The sequence below is a fragment of the Centropristis striata genome, chromosome 6, assembly GCF_030273125.1.
Source record: "Centropristis striata isolate RG_2023a ecotype Rhode Island chromosome 6, C.striata_1.0, whole genome shotgun sequence".
In the NCBI taxonomy this organism is placed as follows: Eukaryota; Metazoa; Chordata; class Actinopteri; order Perciformes; family Serranidae; genus Centropristis; species Centropristis striata.
Genome location: NC_081522.1, coordinates 31,569,020 through 31,591,358, shown reverse-complemented (window position 1 = coordinate 31,591,358; position 22,339 = coordinate 31,569,020). Strand labels below are relative to the sequence as shown.

The window sequence follows — 22,339 nt, the reverse complement described above, 5'->3', positions numbered from 1 at the left end:
CAGATATGATCAGATGGATACTTGAGGGATAATAAAATATGCAAAAGATTAACTTTCTTAAAAATAAATAAAAAAAATAAGAAAACATCATGTAACAAAAAACAAAAACAAAAAAATCACTGGCGATAATAAATAAAAACTACAAAATTTCCTCTAGTGAAATTCTGAAAGGGCCACGGGGGCTTCTGCCGGTGTGTGTACACTATGATGAGATTCTTCAGAGATTTTAAACTATGCCCTTTAGCCTCACAATGTGTGTGTGTGTGTGCGAATTAAAATCACATAAAGTTACCTGTGTGTGTGTGTGTGTGCGCGCGCGTGTGTTTGAAGCATGTTTATGCATGTGTGAGGAGTGTGCGCTCATGCGCATGTGTGTGTGTGTGTGTGTGTGTATCTGTAACTGTAATCACATCAAAGATCAAAGGCAATCAGATCAAAGCAATCAACAGAATTAACTGGCACCTGCCAATGTCCTGGAAGAGAGACAGCAGCCAGAAGTGGACAGATTTTCTGGCCTCGAACAGAAAGAATTTTTGGCAAAACTATAATAACTATCATTGATCTGACTTCACCTTGATCGTCCTGAGTTCTTCCTGAAGTGGTCCCTACAGCTATTGCTGTATGGGACCAGTGCTCGGTGCGATTGCCCCGAGGCCCTAATTAGAGACCATAACCATGCACCATGAATTGCACTTCTGGTTCAAAACTAACTAACAAAAAGAAATACAACAAAAACATCACATTTCCTAACTATTATGTTTGGATCAGGACAAATATAAACAGCTGCAAAAAAAAGATAAAAGAAGACAAATCAATGCTAAATTCCCAGTGCAGTTAATATGGCCAAAATCTTAACATATTGTTTATTCCGTGAAAAGGATCTGTTGCTCAATTGCTCTCTCTGGGCTTTCTTGTATCTTATTCCATAATTAATTTTTTGGTGGGTAGAAGAAGATATTTGCTGTCCTGTGAAAACCATGCGTCTCCAAAATATCAACAAAACAGCAGTTTTGGAATGCATGTTTCACATATTTCAATGTATTTTTAATAATTTACTAAGGATATGTAACCTTTCAGTTTGTTAATTCATTATCGTTTATCTGCACTAGGGTTGTGGGGGTCTGGGGTCGATCCACGCTGACATTGGGCGAGAGGCGGGGTAGACCTGGACAGGTCGCCAGACTATCACAGGGCTGACACATAGAGACAGACAATCACGCTACGGGCTACAAGCAATTCAGATTCCAAATTAAACCTAAGTGCATGTTTTTAGACTGTGGGAGGAAGCCGGAGTACCCGGAGAGAACCCACGTTGACACAGGGAGAACATGCAAACTCCACACAGAAGAGCCGCGCGATGATTAAAAATCAACAGACACGCGGCGCCCCGGTGGCACACCTGGTAGAGCACATACCATAGAGGCATTGTTCTCGTGAGCGGGCGGCCCGGGTTCGAATCCGACCCTCTGTCTCCCCCTTTGACTCTATCACACTCAATAAAGCCTTAAAAAAAAAATCAACAGACAATTGACACAATATCCTGGACGTACAATATCCTTTTCCATACTCTCCTACTCATTCCTGCAGTTTTCCACTCCACCTGCTGACCACTCCCACCTCATCAGCCCAACTCCACTCCACCTGCTTATCCAGCTGCCTCAGATCACTAATCAAGCCACTATGTAAACTCCTGCTTAACTCACACTCTTTGGCCAGGTCTTTATTGCATTCATGCCTTACTTCAGTGTTACCTTTTGGACTGATTTCCTGTTGCCGACCCTGCCTGTCTTGGACTTACTTTCTCTGTCAAAACCCTGGTAATCACCTCAGTCCCCTGTTTTGCCTCTGTTATTCCTGTGCTGCAGGCATTCTATGAGCTGTTGTGTTTTGTTACCCTGGTAACAACTAATATATCATAAATTGGTATTTTTGACGTGATGTGCTAATTGTGCTACTCAAACAAAAAGGGTCAGAATACTTAAAAAAATATACATTTTAGAAAAAGGGATGTTTTCAGATCATAAATAACATCTGCCAGTATTAGTTTTTCCTTCATCATTAAAAAAAAAGATATTACGGCAATCCCAACCACAAGGAGGAAGTGATCACATCCTTAAGGAACATGGCACATTACACACACACACACACACACACACACACACACACACACACACACACACACACACTTGCACATTCACTCATTGACATGCAGAAGTTAGTGGGAGTGTTCACAAGTTAGAAACTGCCTTTACAATCAGACACAAGATCATATTCAGATTGTGTTCAGGTACAGTTTTATTTAGCTCTGCTCTGAGATCCACTATGAAGCTGTATGTGATCGTTCCACTGTGTGCTCTGTTCACCGTCACCACACAGGTAAGAAAACACTGGTAATATAGTGAGTACTATTCCTTTACAAATGATCATATACTGTCGATTTCAAATGTAGATATATCTTCATTGTAGATAGTTAGGTACTCATCTTTTATATGCCATGTTTCATGTTCTTGATTTTAGGCACCTTCACGTGATAAATGTATATGTGAGGTGACTTCAGAAAAGCCATTTCCTCACGACAAACTCAGCAGAGTGGCAGGCAATGCATCAGAATGCAACAGCACCATTAACGCACAGATGGTAAGTAGTTGTCTGTGTTGTTATGTAATTAAATACATGTCTGTCTGTCTGTGTATATCAATGATGGAAGAAGTAATCAGATCCCTTACTTCAGTAAAAGTACTAATACCACACTGTGAAAAATACTCCACTACGAATAAAAGTCCTGCATTTAAAACGTACTTATGTAAAAGTACAAAAGTATCAGCATCAATGTGTACTTAAATTATCAAAAGTAAAAGTATGCGTTATGCAGAATGGACTGACTCTGATTGTTTGAAATATATTAGTATTTTTATGTTATGGGGTTTAATTTATAAACATGCATAATCATTTTAAATTTTATCATTTTTTTGTGTTAAATCTCGACCTGAAAAGTAGCTAAAGCTGTCAGCTAAATTCAGTGGAGATGAAAGAGGCCTATTTTAACTACTCAATAAACTGTTATGAGTTGTAATTTAAAAAAATATATAATACCTTTAAAATCATCATGTTTTTTATGTTAAATCTCGACCTGAAAAGTAACTAAAGCTGTCAGCTAAATGAAGTGGAGTAAAAAGTACAATATTTGCTTCTAAAATGTAATGAAGTAAAAGTATAAAGTTATATGAAATGGAAATACTCAAGTAAAGTACAAGTCCCTCACAATTGTACTTAAGTACACAATTTGAGTAAATGTACTTACTGTAGATGCATTCCACCACTGGTGTATAAATAATCATCATAAACTCTTTATGCATGTATTTTTACTGATGGAGTCTTGAGTGTGGATCTGCTCTGTCTGCAGACTCAGGAGCTGGAGAGTCTGCTGCTGGGTTTGGAGCATCGTCTGCCCCAGCTGCAGGAAGATGTGTCAGTGCTGGAGAGGGAGGATGATGGAGAGCTCTATGCAGTTCTCAGCCTGTTTGTGATCGAGAATGAACTGAGGGAGATCAACCAGCTCATCGACAAGCTCAACAGCACCACCCTGGACCGACAGCATCTAACTACTAACACCACTAAAAAGGTAAACTGCACTGACATTGTTTAAGAGGGCTGGGTCCATGTGCAAATCTGCTAAAAATGTAGATTGTTTTTTTGGTATCTAAAGCAAAAAATAGACGTGAATGTAGTATGATATTTAAAAAAGCACAATTATTTAGAAATCACCACCTGCTTTTTTTACTGTCAGAAACTAATGAAAACAACTTCCTGTTAATAGTGTTGCAATGACTGTGTGAATCTTATAAAACTGACTCATCATCACTGACCCAGAATGTAAAGTAAAATAATAAATATTAAAAGTATCTGAATTGTTGCAACAGAACCCAAGATATCTTCTTCTTGGAAAATCTAGGGCCCATTTTACCTGCAATGTAATGCTAAGTACCATTGGGGTAGATTATGGAAGAAGCGGCTGATGTCACCTGAAGCCGTAAACTGCAAGCAGAGATGAGTAGTGGGCTACGGAGGTCTAGTACATACTGACCCGAGTGACACCACTAGGATTGAGTATGACTCAAAAGTGCATTTAAGATCTATTTTATTTTATTTATTTGATATTCCGTGTGGCACAGTGGTAATTTTACAGTAATTTTTGACCCCACTAGACGGTGGTCTTGGCTTTTAAAAAAAAGGCTTTAGTAAGGGTAATTGAGTGTGTTTTCAGCCCTTTGTTGAACAAAAAGTGCCATCAAGTGGGTTCTGTAAATAAAGCAAATGGTTCACGGAGCTTCTTTGTCCCTTCACTAACTAATAACACACTGTGAAATTACTCCACTATAAGTAAAAGTCCTGCATTCAAAACGTACTTAAGTAAAAGTACAAAAGTATCAGCATCAAAATGTACTAAAAGTAAAAGTGAAGTACTCATTATGCAGAATGAATCCACTCAGGTTCTTTCAAATATATTAGTATTAATATTCTTGATGCATTTATGTAAGCAGCGTTTCACTGTTGTCCAGGTAGGGCTCATTTAAACTACCAAATATACTGTTATGGGGTTTAATTTATAAACTTGCATGATCATTTTTAAATTCATATTATTTGTGTTAAATCTCGACCAGAAAAGTAACTAAAGCTGTCAGCTAAATGTAGTAGAGTAGTAAAAAGTTACATAAAATGGAATACTCAAGTAAAATACAAGTACCTCAAAATTGTACTTAAGTACAGTACTTGAGTAAATGTACTTAGTTACTTTCCACCACTGGTATGGTAGCTGTATTATCAATGAGCAAAATGTTGATTGTTGTGACTTTTAAAATTCATAGGTGAAAAATATCTACTTTATCAATGCATAAGCCAATCCAGTTTTTTTGATGATTGCATGCTAATACTACATTCAAAGGCTAAAGGCTTGTAAAAATAAGAAAAATAAGTCTGTTCTCCTGTTCAGATGGAGAATCTGAGGGCAGAGATGAAGGAGCTGGTGACGTATGACACCATGAAGGTGATAGAGACACAACAAGACAACGAGCGTCTGAAGTCAGAGCTGAGCGATTGCAAGACTGGCCCCACCACCCAACCCACTCAACCTCCACATGGTATGCAAGTGTGGGGATATTTTTTGTACTTGTCTTTCACCTCCACTTAAAGCCACAGATAGACAAATACTCTGGTTGTGTAGTGATTGCTTTTCACAGAAACTGATTGGGCTTTCAGGTGTAATTTGTGTTCGTAAGGAGTTTAAAAAAGTATATTACCTGAGCAAAATCACATGGCCAATCCTTAATCTCCAGCTAAATTACACTCAACATCAAAGACCATTCTGATTCTCTGCCCACTGTGTATTATACATACTCCAGTATGCATAATACATGGGCAATATAAAATATATTACTGTATATATATATATATATATATATATATATATATATATATGTATATATATATATATATATATATATATATATATACATATATATGTATATATATATCAGCTAATTGGCTTATTCACGTACGGCCGCAGAACTGAACGATCGGCCGAGTTTCAATTCAGTGAGTACTGATACGCAGTCATAGATACAGTTAATAAATACACAGATGGATTAAAAATTCCATGTGATCGACCAAATCCTTAACGACCATTAATTGATCATCAATAACTTATTCCCATCCCTATACAGCAATTATAAACGTGTGGACGCCTCGCTCAACCAGCTGTACTTTCTTCCTCTCCGTTTCATTTATTGTTTTCCCCTTAGGTAACTGCCCCCATGGTCAATTTTACAACATCACAGCAACGAGGGTGTACACAGAAGGAGAGTACCCAGGATCCTATGCGTATGGAGCCTGGGGTCGGGATCCTAAACCAGAGGCGGGCAAAGAGGACTGGTATTGGATGGTAATCTTGACCTCTAGCAACATATACGCCCACTACGTCCGTCTCTATTCCAGCCTGAGCTCTCTCATTGCTGGTGTGAGCACACCAGGTATGTAACTCTTGTGTTCTAGTTAGGGCCACGGGGCAATCGCACCGAGCACTACTGTTATACTGTGGATTTTTTCTTCTTCCTCTTTCGGACGCAATTTCGTCCCGCTACTAGTCCTACAACTTGAAGTGTTGCAGGACAAATTATATATTAAAACGTGCGGTTTGATTGGGATCGGTGTGCTATTACTTTTCTCTACAGAATAAGAATTTTTCGCGACGTAAGTTGCGAAAAACTGCCCAAAATTTTGCATTGAAATGAATGGGACGGCTGAAAAAAAATGAGCGAAAAAGAACAATGATTGGAGATTTTTAAACGTCTACTTCTCCGGCATAATTTCACCTAGAGACTCCATTTAAACTTTAAACAGTAGACACAAGTCTTGTGTATCGGTGTATTAATCCACATTTCGATAGGTCATATAGTTTTTTATCAATCCCTGTTCAATGACTATGATCATTTTTGGAGAAATTCTGAGATGATAATGGGTGTGTATTGCACGGAATGTTCGTGTCACAGTGTGTGACACCACGCCAGAGTGTAGAGGGAGAGAAAGAATTGTCAAAAAATACATTTGAAAACTGCGTTCCAGGCCGCACATTCCACTCTACAGAAATTTTCAGGAAGAACTCAGGACGCTCAAAGTGAAGTCGGATCAATGATAGGTATTATGGTTTTGCCAAAAATGCTTTCTGTTCGAGGCCAGTAATTCCAGTCTCTCCACCTCTGGCTGCTGTCACTGTGCCGGAACATTCGACAGGTGGCGGCAGTAAATTCTGTTGATTGCTTTGATCTGATTGCCTTTGATCTTTGATGTGATTACAGTTACAGATACAAACTCACATACATGCGCGTAAGCGCGCACACTCCTCACACATGCATACATATGCTTCAAACACACACACACACACACACACACACACACACACACACAGGTAACTTTGTGTGATTTTAATTGCACACACACACACACACACACACACACACAGGTAACTTTATGCAATTTTCGCTACACACACACACACACACACACACACACAGGTAACTTTATGCCATTTTCGCTACCTACACACACACACACACACACACACACACACACATTTATTTTGATGTTAAAGGGCATAGTTTGAAATCTCTGAAGAATCTCATCATAGTGTACACACACCGGCAGTAGCCCCCGTGGCCCTTTCAGAATTTCCCCAGAGGAAATTTTCTAGTTTTAACTGTACTTGTGCAATATGTACTTTGAATGAATGAAAAGCCCAACTGGTAGTGACGGGACAAAGCTGTGTGAGCTACTTGCTTTATTTACTGAGCCCAAGAGATGGTGCTCTTTGTTCAACAAAGGGCTGAAAACACAGCCAATAACCTTTGCTAAAGCCTTTTTTTTAAAGCCAAGACTGCCATCTAGTGGGGTAAAAAAAATAAAGCCAATGTTTCATGAAGCTTCATTGTCGCTTCACTACCAACGGGTAATACCCTGATCTGAAAATGTTGTCATCCTTTCAGTCAAATTTTTTACTGTACATGCTGGAAAGAACATTTTTATCAAATACACAACAGTTAGTAGCAGTGGTGGAATGTAACTAAGTACATTTATTCAAATACTGTACTTAAGTACAATTTTCAGGTACTAATCGATGGTACTAATACTTTACTTTAATAGTTCAATTTAATGTAAGTTTATACTTCTACTTCACTACATTTTGAGGCAAATATTGCACTTTTTGTTCCACTGCATTTAGCTGAGAGCTTTAGTTTCTTTTCAGGTCGAGATTTAACATTTAAAAAAAAAGATCAATATAAAGCGATGGGACATTTAAACCTTACAACAGTATATTAAGTACTTGAAATGAGCGCTATAAAATGCTGCTTCCATGCATGCATCAATACAAATAATGTAATCATATATTAAGAATATATTAAACAATCTGAGTGGGTCCATTCTGCATAACGAGTACTTTTTACTTTTGATACTTTAAGTACAATTTGATGCTGATACTTCTGTACCTTTACTTAAGTAAGTTTTGAATGCAGGACTTTTACTTGTAGTGGAGACATTTCACAGTGTGGAATTAATACTGTTGCTGAAGTAAGGGATCGGAATACTTCCACCACTTTTAAAAACATGTCAACATGTATTTTAATCTTTAAAACAGACCGAACATTTTTATTTACATTTCATGCTTTTGAGAGTGATTCATATGGGGCGGCTGTGGCTCAGTTGGTAGAGCGGGTTGCCCCACAATCGGAGGGTTGGTGGTTCGATCCCTTACCATGGCAGGCTACATGTTGAAGTATCCTTGAGCAAGATACGATGCTGCGTTCATCAATGGTGGCAGGTGGTACCCAGGTGGTGCCTCTGCCACCTGTATAAATGTGAACGGGTGAATGAGCGCAGTCTGTAGTGTAAATCGCTTTGAGTGGTTGAAAATCGCTATATAAGTGCAGGTCCATTTACCATTCATGTGTATGTGGGTTGAGTCAAAATGAAATACATGGAAATTAAGCAACATGTCACCCAGTGAAACAGTGTGATGTCTTGGAGCAACAATGAAGCTTATTCCTTAATAGGATTATTATTTGGTGGAACGCCTGGACGAGTTTTTTCCTTGTTGAGCACAGTCTGTTGCAAGGTGTGGCTCATGTAGCTTTCAAAGTTAGCTGAGACCTTATGTTCTGGTCATGATCAAAATCCATCTGTGGTATACCTGTGGTCCCAACATTAGTAAGTACAACAATGCTTGATTAAGATTACATTTGCTCATTCTCCTCTTGCTTTTCTTCTTCTTCTTCTTCTTCCAGGTAATTTTGAGATCAGTGCATCTAACCCAACCACCAACACCATCCAGGGTCCAAATGCTGTAATGTACGGAGGGGCGTTGTACTACAATTGTTACAACCAAGATGCTGTTTGTCGATTCAACCTTACCGACAAAACGGTTACAACCTTACAACTACCTAAAGGCACCAGGTTCGCTACTCTGCTCCCACCACCACTAGTGAAGGGACAATGATGCTTCATGAACCATTTGCTCTATTTTTTTGACCCCACCAGATGGCGGTCTTGGCTTAAAAAAGGCTCTAACAATGGTAATTGAGTGTGTTTTCAGCCCTTTGTTGAACAAAGAGCGCCATCTAGTGGGCTTCGTAAATAAAGTAAATGGTTCACGAAGCTTCGTTGTCCCTTCACTAACCATCAATACTACTTTAATAGAGAGAGGACAACTTGTTCTTAAAATGTGTTTCCTTTTTCTTTAGGTATAACTCAAAGGGTAATTTCTGCCACCTTGAACAATGCTACCCATACACCGACCTGGACCTAGCCACAGATGAGTCAGGTGTCTGGGTGATCTATACAACTCTACAAGACTTTGGCAACTTGGTGCTTTCCAAAGTGGAGGGGAATGAAACGATGAGGCTCGGCCAAACCTGGAAAACCTCTGTCTACAAGCAGGCGGTGACCAACACCTTCATGGCCTGTGGCGTGCTCTATGCAACACGGTACATAAACAAAGACGTGGAGGAGATCTTCTATTCCTTTGACACCTTGACAGGGGAGGAGAATTTCAAAATTGGTGTCTACATGAACAAGATGACTGCGAACATTTATTCCCTGAACTACAGCCCTGTGGACCAGATGCTGCATGTATACAGTGACTCTCGCATGGTCTCCTATAAGGTTTTGTTTAGGTAAAGGGATAATGCTGACAGCATTTCCCATAAATGTCTATTTTGAAATATCTACAGGAGTAGTAACCAACGTGTAAAAATAAAGGTTGCTCCAAAATAAAGGCAAGCAAAAAGTATTTGGGTGTTGTGAAATGACTTGTTCTACACATGATATGCATGGTAAATTTACAATATGATGTCAAAGCATACTACAATTATTTTCAAATGTATACATTTTCCTAATCAAAAAGTGCCTTAGCATTCTACCAAAAATTCCAACAGGGGGCGCTGACGGTGGTTGCAGTAGCATTGGGTCCTATCTATCCCAATACAAAATCAGTCAATTTCTCACTTGATTTATTATCTCAGAAAAATGTTTTAGGACAACACCATGGTCTCGGCCGCTAGTAAAAAATCTTTAAGACAATTTGATGTTAATTGTGTAAATAATGGTCCAATTTAGAATAAAAAAGCAGATAAAGAATCATATGATTTGGGGCGTGGCTACCTTTGATTGACAGGTGGCTAACAAGGCGAGCTGTCATCAGGAGGAAGAAAAAGCAATGCGTATCCACGGCAACGAGTCAATAAAGTTTTTTGTTTTTTTTAAAAGGACGTTTACCGGTTTGGTGTCATAACTTTGATCCTTTCACACTGTATTTTCACATAACATCCCAGTTAATGCTACAGTAAATGCTAACATTAATTAGCAGCAACTACGTTTAGTCAGGTTGCTGGTGTAGAGAGGCGTGTAGTGCGGTGTTGTCGGCAGCAGTAAGATCCACCTCTCGCTCATCCCCAGTTTCCGAAACCAAGATGGCAACATACAAATAGAAAGATGGCTAAGAGTGTAACGCTGAACTCCAAGTCACAGACTCTACGTCCATCATTGACAGTTTATACATGCTATGATCTGTGCAGCAATTGCTCACATTGAGGGGTGGCAAATAATATGTATCTCAAAAATACGGGAAGGAAATTGGGCAACTGAGCAAACTGAAGTGAAAGCTGTGCAATATACTGAAAACATGACCAAAAATGATGAGGCACCTGACTCCACAAAATGCGGACATAAAGTCTTTAATTCTTACTTGTTACTTGATCAGTACATGGACAGAGACATCTTAATGTTTATATTCATTTGTATATAATATATTTAAACTTTAGCTTACACATCTGAAAGACAGCAAAGTAGGTTAGAGTCCTTCTACTGTTGTGAATAGAAACAAGCTCATAGGGAAGACTCCCACAATATGAAACAACCAAATGAAAAAAAAAGAACTTATTGCTCAATACAAATCAGTCATGATGGCAGTATGAAGAAGAAGAATATTAGTAGTACACATAAACCAATATCATTATACCAAGATAAGGTTATATCCTATTGTTGCCTATAAAAAAGAGAAACTCCGAAGGAAGAGGAACAGAAATATGTTGAAATGTTCTTCACAATACAGTAGTGTTAGAGTGTTCAGTTCGGTTAACCTGCTCTATAAATAAAAAGTATCTACAAGTGCAAGGAGGACCAAGGTCTATACGAACTGATCTAATGTCAGCTTACAGGAGCGTTGACGTTCACAAATCGCTACTAAACTTCACTGTTTATAGACCTTGAAGAGGAGCTGGAGGGAGCTGGGTTTTTTTAATGTACAGGGTTAAATGTCAAAGATGTGGGGCAGGGAGAGAAGTGCAAACCATAGTGAGGGGTTCTGAGAGGTGTAGGTCGACAATACTGTACAGCACTTCAAAAAAGGACAAAATACATTCAGGAGCCCCCCAGGCAGTTTGGGTAGAAATCGTGTAGGAGGAAAACCAAAATGTCGACGGCAGAAAATAGCTTAGTGGAGAGAGAAAACACTAAAAGATGACCATATAGTGCGCTACATGCAAACTTCAGTGTTCATGAAATGCATCCATGAGGTTTTGTGAGGAGTAACGGAGATCTGGCTGCCTAAAATCCTCTGACAATCTCCCTTTTCTATGTCAGAGCTATTGAATGTATTCAACAAAAATCTCTCCAGCTTCATCAAAATCACATTCTTACCTTTAACATTCATTCACTCACTTTTTCTCTCAGTGTTTTGGTAATAATCCCGTCTTTCCTTCTTTTGCTCTCTTATCTATCTGCAGGTCTCTAGCCTCGGGCCCCCTGGTGCTCAGAAACACAACTAACACTAGCAAAAAGTGACTTCAGCTGATAGCCCTTTAGGGTGCGGCAAGGTTTGCCTGTGAGAGTCGGGGCACCTTGTGATTTTTTTAATGGGGAAGGGGTTATTTTTTTAAGGTGGCTGGGGGTTGCCCTACATTCCGAGCTTGGCGCCCAAATGGCTCCAAAAAAGCCCCGCCCCTTACAGGCCAACTCTGGGAAGCGCACACCTCAGCAATTGTAAGCTATGCCCCTTTCTGACGAGGGGCCAAAGGGTGTTTTTTTTGTAAAACTGGAAACATGAGAAGGTGACTACTGTACATAAATACTGTACATTACTAAGCCAAAAACCAGGGGACCCCATCTCTGGTCACTAGTCACAAGGTGGTCCAGTATTAAGAGCAGATACCAGCACACAGCTTCACTAGTCTAAAACTATACATCATAAAACACTTACTGACTACATAGCAATGGATTCCTTGAATATGTTGTGTATTTACAGTCATAGGAAAAAAGGATTAGATCAACCTTGTTTTCTTCAATTTATTGTTCATTTTAATGCCTGGTACAACTAAAGGTACATTTATAGCACATAAAAGTTTAATTTGAGAGCTGATATCTAGCCATTTTCCATGGTTTTCTTGACAATAATCAAAATCATTATCAAGAAAACCATGGAAAATTGCTAGATATCAGCTCTTAAATTAAACTCTTATGAGCTATTTTTGTTGTTATCATGTATTTCTCCAAACAAATGTACCTTTAGTTGTACCAGGCATTAAAATGAACAAGAAAATAATTTCCATGACTGTATGTCTTTTTTATGGCTTAGTTCCCTTACAAAGCACAGCCCACACAGGTTTCATTTGAGATGGTGTGTGAAAATGTGTGTGTGTGCATGCGAGTATTTGTGTGTGTGTGTGTGTGTGTGTGTGTGTGTGTGTAGGTGGGTAGCTTTGGTACATCCATGGAGAGGGGCTGGGCTCTGTAAGGGAAGGCTGCTTCGAGTGCTTTGGTTTGTACTCAGAAAAAAGAGCCTGTTGGGTCAGCCTGGTCCAGCCTCGGTCCCCCCTGGTCTAGTTTGGTTTGGATCAGAGTGTGATTGTCATGTTAGAGACCACAAAGAGCCGACTACAGCCAGAACCACGTCCATGCACTGGAGTTAAAGACTGATGATGGGCGTTGCATCCATGGCTCTATTTAACTAGCCACATGTTAGGTGCTAACGAAGAATGCTTTAATACTATAGATACTACTCAAGATACTAGAACGCCATAATACATTTTAACATTCACATGCATGCTCAGTACATTGTAATAAATACATATCCTAGCCTATTCATGTAGTGGAATGGTTTAGAAATGTGCAATGACACACAGTTTAAAGCTGCACTAATGTGGCTTCAAATAGCAGAAATAGGGGAAGATTTAAATTTTGATCATGAATGATGTGATTTCCATGTTTCCATGTTCCACACACCTAATGAACAGAGCTCTCTTGGAAAGAGTGCTCCAAAGATACAGTTTGGTTGTGATTTATCTTTTCCTAGATAGAGAATTAAGAATCTATATTGTCCTGATTATTGTGATAATCTTGCATCACAAGTCCAATTCCAGCTCTTGCTTATCAAATTTTTATTTGATACTAAACAATAAATGAACTTCACTGATTGTCATCTTGCTTTAAATCAAGACTGTTCAAACAGAGCTAAGTCCAAAACAGGCAGGGTCGGCAACAGGAAATCAGTCCAAAAGGTTGTTCCTTGGCCATATCACATACAGAATATCTTGGTAAAAGCAATATAAACGGATGGAGCGACACATTTTTTGCTAAGCTAAGCTCCCTGGTGTAGTGGCTAGGTCTCAGTGTGCTTACCATTGGCAGCCTAAATAGGATGTATGCTGATGATATTATTCTTTTTTCCCAATCAGAATTTAGTTAAATTGGACCAAGTGCAACTTTAAATCAGTGTGATGTACTCTAGCTTTGGTCTTAGACTAAAAAAGCTGACAAATAATCCTCTACAAGCAGTACAGGTGGACTCGGCTACAATAGGCTGTGTTCTGTTGTCTGTCAAATTCTGGACACACCCTCTGACACTCACCAGTCACTCATAGAGAGAAATGTGCATCTCCTAGAAACAACACAGAGAGAGATTCTCTCATTGTGTCCATGCGTCAACAATAACATAAAATGCTTTACAATGTTTTCATTATAGGACCACCTAAAAGCCTCTTTTTCTTGTTATATCCTGCATTTTCACCTTCAGCTCATATCATAGATGGACTGTTGACGGACAGGGTTGCTCCCTTTTTTACCGAGAGGTGGAGGTTGGGGGGGCGGGGTCGGCAGGCAGGCAGGCAAAGAATGAGGAGACAGTTAGCAAACACAAGAATGACACTGCAAGAACAAAAACAGTTGCCTACATCTTTAAGTGCTGGGGTTGAGGTGGATATTCAAAGGTGTGGTTGGGGGTTAAGTAGCAACACATATGGTATTTTACAGTGTAGGAGGAAGGAAGATGGCAGACAAAGGGATCTGGAGGAGCTTGATGAAGACAGAGAGAGCTGCCTTCACCTTGTCCATGAACTTTCCTTCCTCCTCATTCTACCATCTAGAGGTAATCAGACCTCTTCTCTACCTCCCTCTCCCTCATCTCTTTTTTGCCATCATCCCCTCCGTCTTGCTCTTTCTCTCTCCATCCCTCTACCCCCCTCCGTCCCTCTGTCCGTGGCTGGCCGACTCCTCAGCAGGACACCTCCATGGTGTGGCTGACCGTGCCGACTCCCTCCGTGCTGTCAGAATGGGTGCAGGCCCGAGAGCGAGACCCATCGATGGAGCTGGCGCTGGTCAGGGAGGCCGTCCTTGAGCGAGCCAGGCGGGTCATACTGGCCGAGGGCACTAGGATTAAGGGGAGAGGTTTACAGCTAAACAAGGATTTTTTTGTAGCATTTTGTGAAAGTTGATATTGTGGAGATGTTGGGAGTACATGCTAATGTGGACGAAAAAAAAAATTTTTTTGACTCTGTCAAGAGGCAGCTGACTGACTCACACAACAGCCCTGAAAAGTTGGAATTGTTCATTAAAGCTGTCACTAGCCCCTTTCATAATGCCATTTCATGCTCGGACATTTACGGCTCTGTAATGTCTCGCCTTCACTATGAACACGCCCAGAGCGGGATGCCCGGATCAAATGATCCCACCAATTTTAGGCCTCCAAAGGTAGTCACAGAGGCGGAAAATTGGTGAGACTGTTGGAAGCAGGACCACTATGAACGGGCCATAGGGGCGAATCGGGATATTTGAGGTCGCACATGACGTCTAACACACACCTCCCACATGGTCCAACAGTCATCGATTCACTGTTCACTGTGGCAACCGTAGCTAACTAAATGTAAACAAACCGGCATGCCTACTGTGCACTGAGTGTCCGTAGCTTGTTGTAAACAAACCAAGGTCACGATCTGAACACATACTGCTGCAGCACATACACACTGTACTGCTACAGAGCTAACTGTGTAGCCTATTAGCACTGTGCTAATGTGCAGTATTGCTGCTGCTCTGTCGCACGTCACTATCGTCTCATCTCCTTCCGAAACGTCGGACTGCACTATGAATGGGCACGAATATCACACTTTCGCAGGATCACTATGAACGGCCAAAGGTGAAAAGCTGGCACAGATCTTTCCGGCAACATAGCGGGACATTTCCGGGACCGCACTATGAAAGGGGCTAATGTGGCATTGCAGAGCAGTATTGGAGATGCAATGGCAAAGCAATAAGGGCATTATATTTTTCCATGGCAGGAAAAAATATTTTTTATAAAAAAGTGATGGATTTGAATTGAGATTGTTTTGTCAACTGCTGCTTCCAAGGTCAAGAATGACACATTAAGCCTAATGTATCAATCCTGCTGCTGAATATGTTAAGCTTGATTCTTACCAAGTAATTTAGAAAATTGTGTTAGTAGGATTCATGCAATAAAATAATACACTAATGATATATTTGTTTGATGTAATTGTCACAGCCCTGCTTTGTGGCCTGGCCTATTTTTTAAGACTGTTCTGATATATTTTAGCGTTTTAAGTTGGTTATTTCAGTGTTTATCTGGAATATTTTGTTTTCTGGCTCTTGGGTTCATGTTTAGTGTTTCCTGTTTTCAATCTGAATGTTGTATATTATTCTCTTTAGTTACCTCAGTGGTGGGAAAAAGTATTCAGATCCCTTTCTTAAGTAAAAGTACTAATACCACACTGTGAAATTACTCCACTACAAGTTAAAGTCCTGCATTCCAAACTTACTTCAGTAAAAGTACAAAAGTATCAGCATTCAAATGTACTTAAAGTATCAAAAGTAAAAGTACTTGTTATGCAGAAGGTCCCCACTCACACACTTTTACTTAAGTAAGGGATCTGAGTACTTCTTCCACCAGTGTTGTTTAGGATAATTAGTTTAGTTTAGATTTAGTGACATCTAGTGGTAAGGCTCATATGGCAGCCAACTGAATACCTCCTTTCCAACCATGTAGTAGAAGCAACATTTTGAGGTCATGGAAAAATGCCTAAAAATGTTGCAAAATTTTGGACTCCGTTGATCCACTCCCGATATAGATATGATAAGCTAATTATAAGTTGATGAAAACACAACAATTCTTTGTTTCAGGTGATTATTCTTGCATAAAAAACATAATTATGAGTAGTGAAGGGACAATGAAGCTCCGTGAACCATTCGTTTTATTTTTTCTAACCCACTAGATGGCGGTCTTGGCTTTAAAAAAAAGGCTTTAGCAACAGTAATTGAGTTTGTTTTCAGCCCTTTGTTGAACAAAAATCGCCATCTAGTGGGCTCCGTAAATAAAGCAAATGGTTCATGAAGCTTCGTTGTCCCTTCACTAATTATGAGTATTAAATTCCACTGTCAAAAAATCCCCCTAGTTCCCATTTGATTACAGAAACTAGATGTATTGTTCTGTTGGCCATTCTCATTTAAAGCCTAAACTATGACTTGTTTAATGTTGCTCATTTAAAAAAAACATGGTCATTCGTTCCAAACTTGGTCCAAAGCTGTTCTCAAAGCTAGCTGAAGGCCATGCAAAAGAGCAGTATTGGAGATGCAATGGCAAAGGAATAAGGGAGGGGAAGTAAGGGCAGTATATTTTTCCATAGCAGGAAAAAATATTTTTGAAAAAACAGTGATGGGGTTAAATGTCCTCTGGATAAAAATAAACAAATAATATATTAAGAAGTCACAGCAAAAGTAAAAAAAAAAAAAGTTCATGACAGCTCAAAATATTATTTTCATAACCAAATTAAATCAAAAATAAATTTCAAAATGCCAATATCATCCAACAGGGCAGCAATAAGAGGTCAGAGGTGAAGGGGGAGGAGGAAGTACCTGGCCCTCCACTCAACCTCCGATCCTTCACATAAGCGACTGAGAGAACGGGGCAAGGGAGACAGAGGGCAAGATTAACACAGCATGTCTCTCTGCATGAAATATATATATGACATCACAACACACTCACACATTACTACAATAACACTTCTGTGGAATTAGAAATTACTGCAAGGGCAAAGACACAAACACACATAAAATCACACAACATTCAATGTTTCTGGATACTTACTGTAGCCCATTCCCTGCAGGAAATACTTGAAGGCTTCAGTCAGCTTCCCAGGCTGCAAAAAACACACAAGAGCACTCATTTTACTCAATTTGGAAATAACTAATACTTAAACAAATTTAGGTCAGTGGTGGAAAAAGTATTCAGATCCCTTTCTTAAGTAAAAGTACTTATACCACGCTGTGAAATTACTCCACTACAAGTAAAAGCCCTGCATTCAAAACTTACTGAAGTAAAAATACGAAAGTATCAGCATCAAAATGTACTTAAAGTATCAAAAGAAAAAATACTCGTTATGTAGAATGAAGCCACTCAGATTGTTTTATATATTCCAAATAAATTATTGGATTAATATTATTGATGCATTTATGTAAGCAGTGTTTTAATTTCCTCAAGATAGGGCTCATTGGGTCTAATTAAAAAAAAAACATCTTATCACTGTAAAACTATTTTCATGTCAAAAGTAACTAAAGCTGTTAGCTGAATGTAATGGAGTAAAAAGTACAATATTTACCTTAAAATGTAGTGAAGTAGAAGTATAAAGTTATATAAAATGGGAATTCTGAAGTAAAGTATAAATACCTCAAAATTGTACTTAAGTACAGAACTTGAGTAAATGTACTTAGTTACTTTCCACCACTGATTTAGATGATGCTTTGTGAAAAGTCTCAATTTTATATTTCAGCCTGTTGATTATGCAAGGTTTTGTGTTTGTGTGTTACCTGTGTGAGCTGGGGGAGTCCACCAGAGTCAGCCATCTGCCACGAGAGAAGGGAGCAGAAATTAATTTAAACGCTAATAGCTCACAACCTAATAGAATCCTTCGTCTGTTTGTCTCTGTTCTGCTAGTACTGGCTGGGGATTTTCACTATGAAATTGCAACATCTTTTGTTTGACTCTGCCTGGAGACCTTAAAATGCCCTAAAATAAGACTCAATTTTGAGATTAAGACTTGTTTTTCATATGAGGCTATGCATTACAGAATTCTGATTACTTTTCTTTCGCCTTTGGGTTCTAATAATCAAAGACAGACAAGACATACAATGTTGAGAAAATATGTATAAACTATAAAATGTAAAACAATATATGTCTCAAAATTTTAAATAAATTGCATAAAAGCAGACTTTCCCCAAAACAATAGTTACGGTAGCCTACTACCAAGAATAGCTCATTTATGTGTACAGAATTTTAGTACTACTACACCCCTAAATATTATAGTTATTGCTCATTTTATGATTTATGAAAATCAGGTTGTACCTTGCAGTCTACCTAACTGTTCAGATAGAAAACAATGTTCCCCTGATGACTAATTGACATAAATCTGTGAATATCTACCAACTTTATTCTCATTATTTCGACTTTTTTTTCTCAAAACCGTATTCCAACTTTATTCTCATTATTTCAACTTTTTTCTCGAGCTGCATAATGAAAAAAATTAAGATGAAAATTCCTCCTCTCATTATTTTTTCTCCTACCTGGCCCCAATCCTCTTCCGTAGATTCATAGATGTATTGAGGAACATTTTAGCAACATTTTATGGCAATGTTTCTTTATTTGATAAGTTTGTATCGTAAAGTAAAGTAAGTAAAGTACTGTGTCACATATAAGTTACTATCAATACTATTTAATAGTGAAGAGACAATGAAGCTCCATGAACCACTTGCTTTATTTTTTGACCCCACTAGATGGCGGTCTTGGCTTGAAAAAAGGCTTTATTAATGGTAATTGAGTGTGTTTTCAGCCCTTTGTTGAACAAAGAGCACCATCTAGTGGGCTCCGTAAATAAAGCAAATGGTTCATCCTTCAGTAGTTATTATCTCATAACTATTTACTATGTAGTGTTTATAATAGTGTTTGTATTGCATATGTTTCTTTCCAAAACAGAGAACTGAATAAAGAAGTTTACATGTTGGTATAAAAATGTTTAAATTTGAGCATTCATTTCGCATCATATACATAAAACATTTGGTCAAATGATGGAGTATGATGCTGGTGAGCGGAGGACAACAGCTACCTTTAGGAAGGTGGTGTTGGTTGGGTCCAATTTAGAGTTGCACTCGACCTTAAAGACAAAAAAGAGCAGGTTGAAGTGAATATGCCGAAAAAGCTGCAGCAGCATGTGTAAACTAGACAACATGGACTTAAATCTATAGTTTATATATGGAGACTGTATCAGTCTGTGTGTATGTCAGTGACCAAGCTACTGCAGTGTGCTGCAGAGATGAGTCACTCCAGCAGGCTGAGAGCACAGCCGCAGTATGCACACACACACACACACACACACACACACACACACACGGTAGACAGATGTGCACACACATAACTTGACCATTCATACTTGTGGACAGGCACAACACAAGCGTCATACACTCATGGAACATGTTTTTGCTCTGAGCTGCTTCCTGCTGTGTTTAATCTTTAATCCTTCACACAGCCTAATGACATATATCACTGCATATTTTACTGTTAAATATGAACTCATAAGCAAAGTGCATGCATTTTTTATTCTTAAAATTAAGAGTTGCAGGGTATGCAAGTCTAAAACGTATGCATCTCTCAACACACTCCACTGCTTTCTTTTTCTGCTCACTGTGCATGAATAAATGTGTTGTAAATGGAAGCAAGCGCAGCAGCCTCAGTTGGTCATATCAGCTTATACAAAATAAAAACATAACCTCCATCTGTCACAATACACCAAGCTCTGTTCATCTCTTGCTTCCTCGCACTGCTTCCCTCCACTCCTCTGTCACTTTCCATCTTTCCAAGACATTTTTATCCCTCCCTCCCTCCCTCTCTTCATAAACCTCCATCCCATTCCTCTGACTGACAGCCGAGTGATTTGATTTCAATTTGAACATGCGAGAGACTAACTGGTGCAGAAGCAAAATATCTAGGCCACTTCAAACTTGGAAACCCCAGAGACAGAGCGAGGCCATCTGGCACACGGCGCACGCATACATACACACACACACACACACACACACTGACAGACAGACAGAGAGACACACACACAGAGTCCCTGTGGGTGTAACAGGGTTGTAGACAGAGTCAATCAGGTCGCTACTGGTTGAACAGTATCTGTTTTTACTGAATGGGGATAAACTGTGATGAACTGGACATACTAAAAGAAGGTATAAAACACATAACAGGGCACAACAGGGGAGGAGGGAAGGTACTGGGAGATGGAGGGCCTGTTACACGACAACGCTCTCGGATGAAAATGACAAGAATTTGTTTACTTTATTCTAATTAATATTTTAACAGATGCGCCTTTTGTTTAGATGGCGACATGTTTTTTGGGGCTTTAAAACGCAAAAAAATTAAACCACCCTCCAGAGTGGAAATCTTAAAAACGCTCCACCGTTGTGTTTCCGTCTAAAGGGTTGAAAACGCCATATGCAGCAGATTTCCCTCTAAAGACGCTCGTCTGAACGCAGAATAAAAAGTGAGAACGCAACGTCACTTTTGCATTTTCTGTCGGGATCGTTTCCATCTAAACAGAGCCTTAAATAGACTTATATTTCTTAAAAGAGGGAACATCTTCTTTCAACAAAACCTTTAAGGAGTGAAATAATAATAAAAAAAAGCTGAGGCTGAAGCTGGTGAAACAGATGGACTGTAAAAGTTAAAGTCATGCAGAGAAGAAAGGTGGCGGACTCACCACTCCCTCCTCAGCTGGGGCATTGTCTCCCACAACCAGCATCGCAGGACACCTACAGGAACAAGAATGTTTAGAATCACAGCTGGAAGTGGCCTCATTCTGTCTTAAATATGATTATATGTTGATCTTTCAGGCTGTCTATCCTTCACTTAGACCCAGCCAACAACTTTATAAACATGAAGCTGTCTGCAGACTCACTTCAGAGTCTTGGCGTTGAGCACCGTCCCACTGCGATTCATCTCCAGATCCCTCCGACTGAAAGAGAGATATTTCCCAAATAAAACAATTGTACATCTTGTTTGTTTGTTGTGTGTGTAAGTAGGGAACTGTATCTCACCCGTTGTACATGTTCCAGAAAAGCTGCAGGTTGAACTGGTTGACGGTGTTGTTGATCTGTTGCCTGTAGCTCTGCACCAGTTCTGTGTTGTTCATCAGCTCCTCCTGAAACACACAAACTGGTTAAATATCTGCCTGTAACAGATATGTGGACAAATATAGTCTACTTATGGAAGACCATCATGTTTCCTACATAGATATCTGTTTCCCACTCAATTTTTGACTGTTTTGAGGCCAAAAAAATAAATAAAAATTGCCTTATGTCGCTGATATAAGCAGAAAACTGACTCAGCTGGAGGAAAACTACTGATGAAAAACCAAGACATTACTTTGGTGATTCAATAAGAGTCACTTTTACACGTTTCCTGCATAGAAATTTGTTTCCCACTCTTTTCATATTTTAAGAGGTTATTAAGAGGAGATTAAGAAAACTGAAACAGCAATTGGAAAACAGTTATTGTCTAATTTTATTTGAGCTTACCTGGCTGAAAAGATGTGGCAGCACAGTATCTGGCAGAGCGCTGGTCAGACCTGAGAGCTGAGGAGGAGAACGTTATTGTAAGATAAGAAAAAGCTGCCTTTGGTTTGCATGTATTACCATTCAACCACTAGTAATAGACATGTACCTTGGTGGCAGCCCAGTCAATCCAGCCTTTGCCGTTGGGATCGATGTTGAGCAGAACCAAACCCTCCACCAGGTCTGGGAAGATCAGCTAGGAGCAGAAGATATTGAAACATATTGAAAAAAAGCACTGCTAGGAACATGTTAACCCTGACTTTCTGATCAGTACAGTACAATGTAGCAGAATCAGGATGTGACTTACAGCAAACTTGGCCAGAATGTAAGCTCCTGCTCCGACTCCAATCCCAACGAT

At 39.3% G+C, this 22,339-nt stretch overlaps 2 protein-coding genes and 1 long non-coding RNA gene across 12 annotated transcripts in view; 2 read left to right on the top strand and 1 right to left on the bottom strand.

Annotated features, from left to right (window-relative positions):
• The first annotated feature begins 1,613 nt into the window (after positions 1 to 1,613).
• LOC131974023 (olfactomedin-4-like) lies at positions 1,614 to 11,299 on the top strand. Of its 2 annotated transcripts, none has more exons than XM_059336190.1 (7): positions 1,614 to 1,817; positions 2,518 to 2,637; positions 3,404 to 3,622; positions 4,991 to 5,138; positions 5,799 to 6,026; positions 8,832 to 9,000; positions 9,288 to 11,299. In XM_059336190.1, the coding sequence occupies exons 2-7, from the start codon at positions 2,635 to 2,637 to the stop codon at positions 9,721 to 9,723; spliced, it is 1,203 nt and encodes a 400-aa protein (XP_059192173.1). In that variant the 5' UTR covers positions 1,614 to 1,817; positions 2,518 to 2,634; the 3' UTR covers positions 9,724 to 11,299. The 2 variants fall into 2 exon arrangements, with proteins under 2 accessions (XP_059192173.1, XP_059192172.1); XM_059336189.1 differs by lacking the exon at positions 1,614 to 1,817 and adding an exon at positions 2,180 to 2,376.
• Positions 11,300 to 11,571: 272 nt separating this feature from the next.
• On the top strand, positions 11,572 to 12,404 carry LOC131974024 (uncharacterized). The gene is made up of 2 exons (XR_009394599.1): positions 11,572 to 11,926; positions 12,090 to 12,404. It is a non-coding gene; the product is annotated as an uncharacterized LOC131974024 (long non-coding RNA).
• Positions 12,405 to 13,121: 717 nt separating this feature from the next.
• The window catches only part of ndrg4 (NDRG family member 4), a 59,628-nt gene continuing 50,410 nt past the window's right edge, over positions 13,122 to 22,339 (bottom strand). For 7 of the 9 annotated variants that reach the window (XM_059336181.1, XM_059336182.1, XM_059336178.1 and 4 more), the window contains 11 exons: positions 22,289 to 22,339; positions 22,091 to 22,177; positions 21,946 to 22,002; positions 21,466 to 21,569; positions 21,327 to 21,383; positions 21,129 to 21,180; positions 19,482 to 19,529; positions 18,190 to 18,225; positions 17,471 to 17,522; positions 17,239 to 17,277; positions 13,122 to 14,745 (listed from right to left, as the gene is read on the bottom strand). The exon at positions 22,289 to 22,339 is cut by the window's right edge and continues 10 nt beyond it. In XM_059336181.1, coding sequence (XP_059192164.1) covers positions 14,591 to 14,745; positions 17,239 to 17,277; positions 17,471 to 17,522; positions 18,190 to 18,225; positions 19,482 to 19,529; positions 21,129 to 21,180; positions 21,327 to 21,383; positions 21,466 to 21,569; positions 21,946 to 22,002; positions 22,091 to 22,177; positions 22,289 to 22,339 — 738 coding nt within the window. In that variant the 3' untranslated portion in view covers positions 13,122 to 14,590. The remainder of the gene's footprint in view (positions 14,746 to 17,238; positions 17,278 to 17,470; positions 17,523 to 18,189; positions 18,226 to 19,481; positions 19,530 to 21,128; positions 21,181 to 21,326; positions 21,384 to 21,465; positions 21,570 to 21,945; positions 22,003 to 22,090; positions 22,178 to 22,288) is intronic. The other 2 variants (XM_059336180.1, XM_059336187.1) reach the window with 1 other exon arrangement.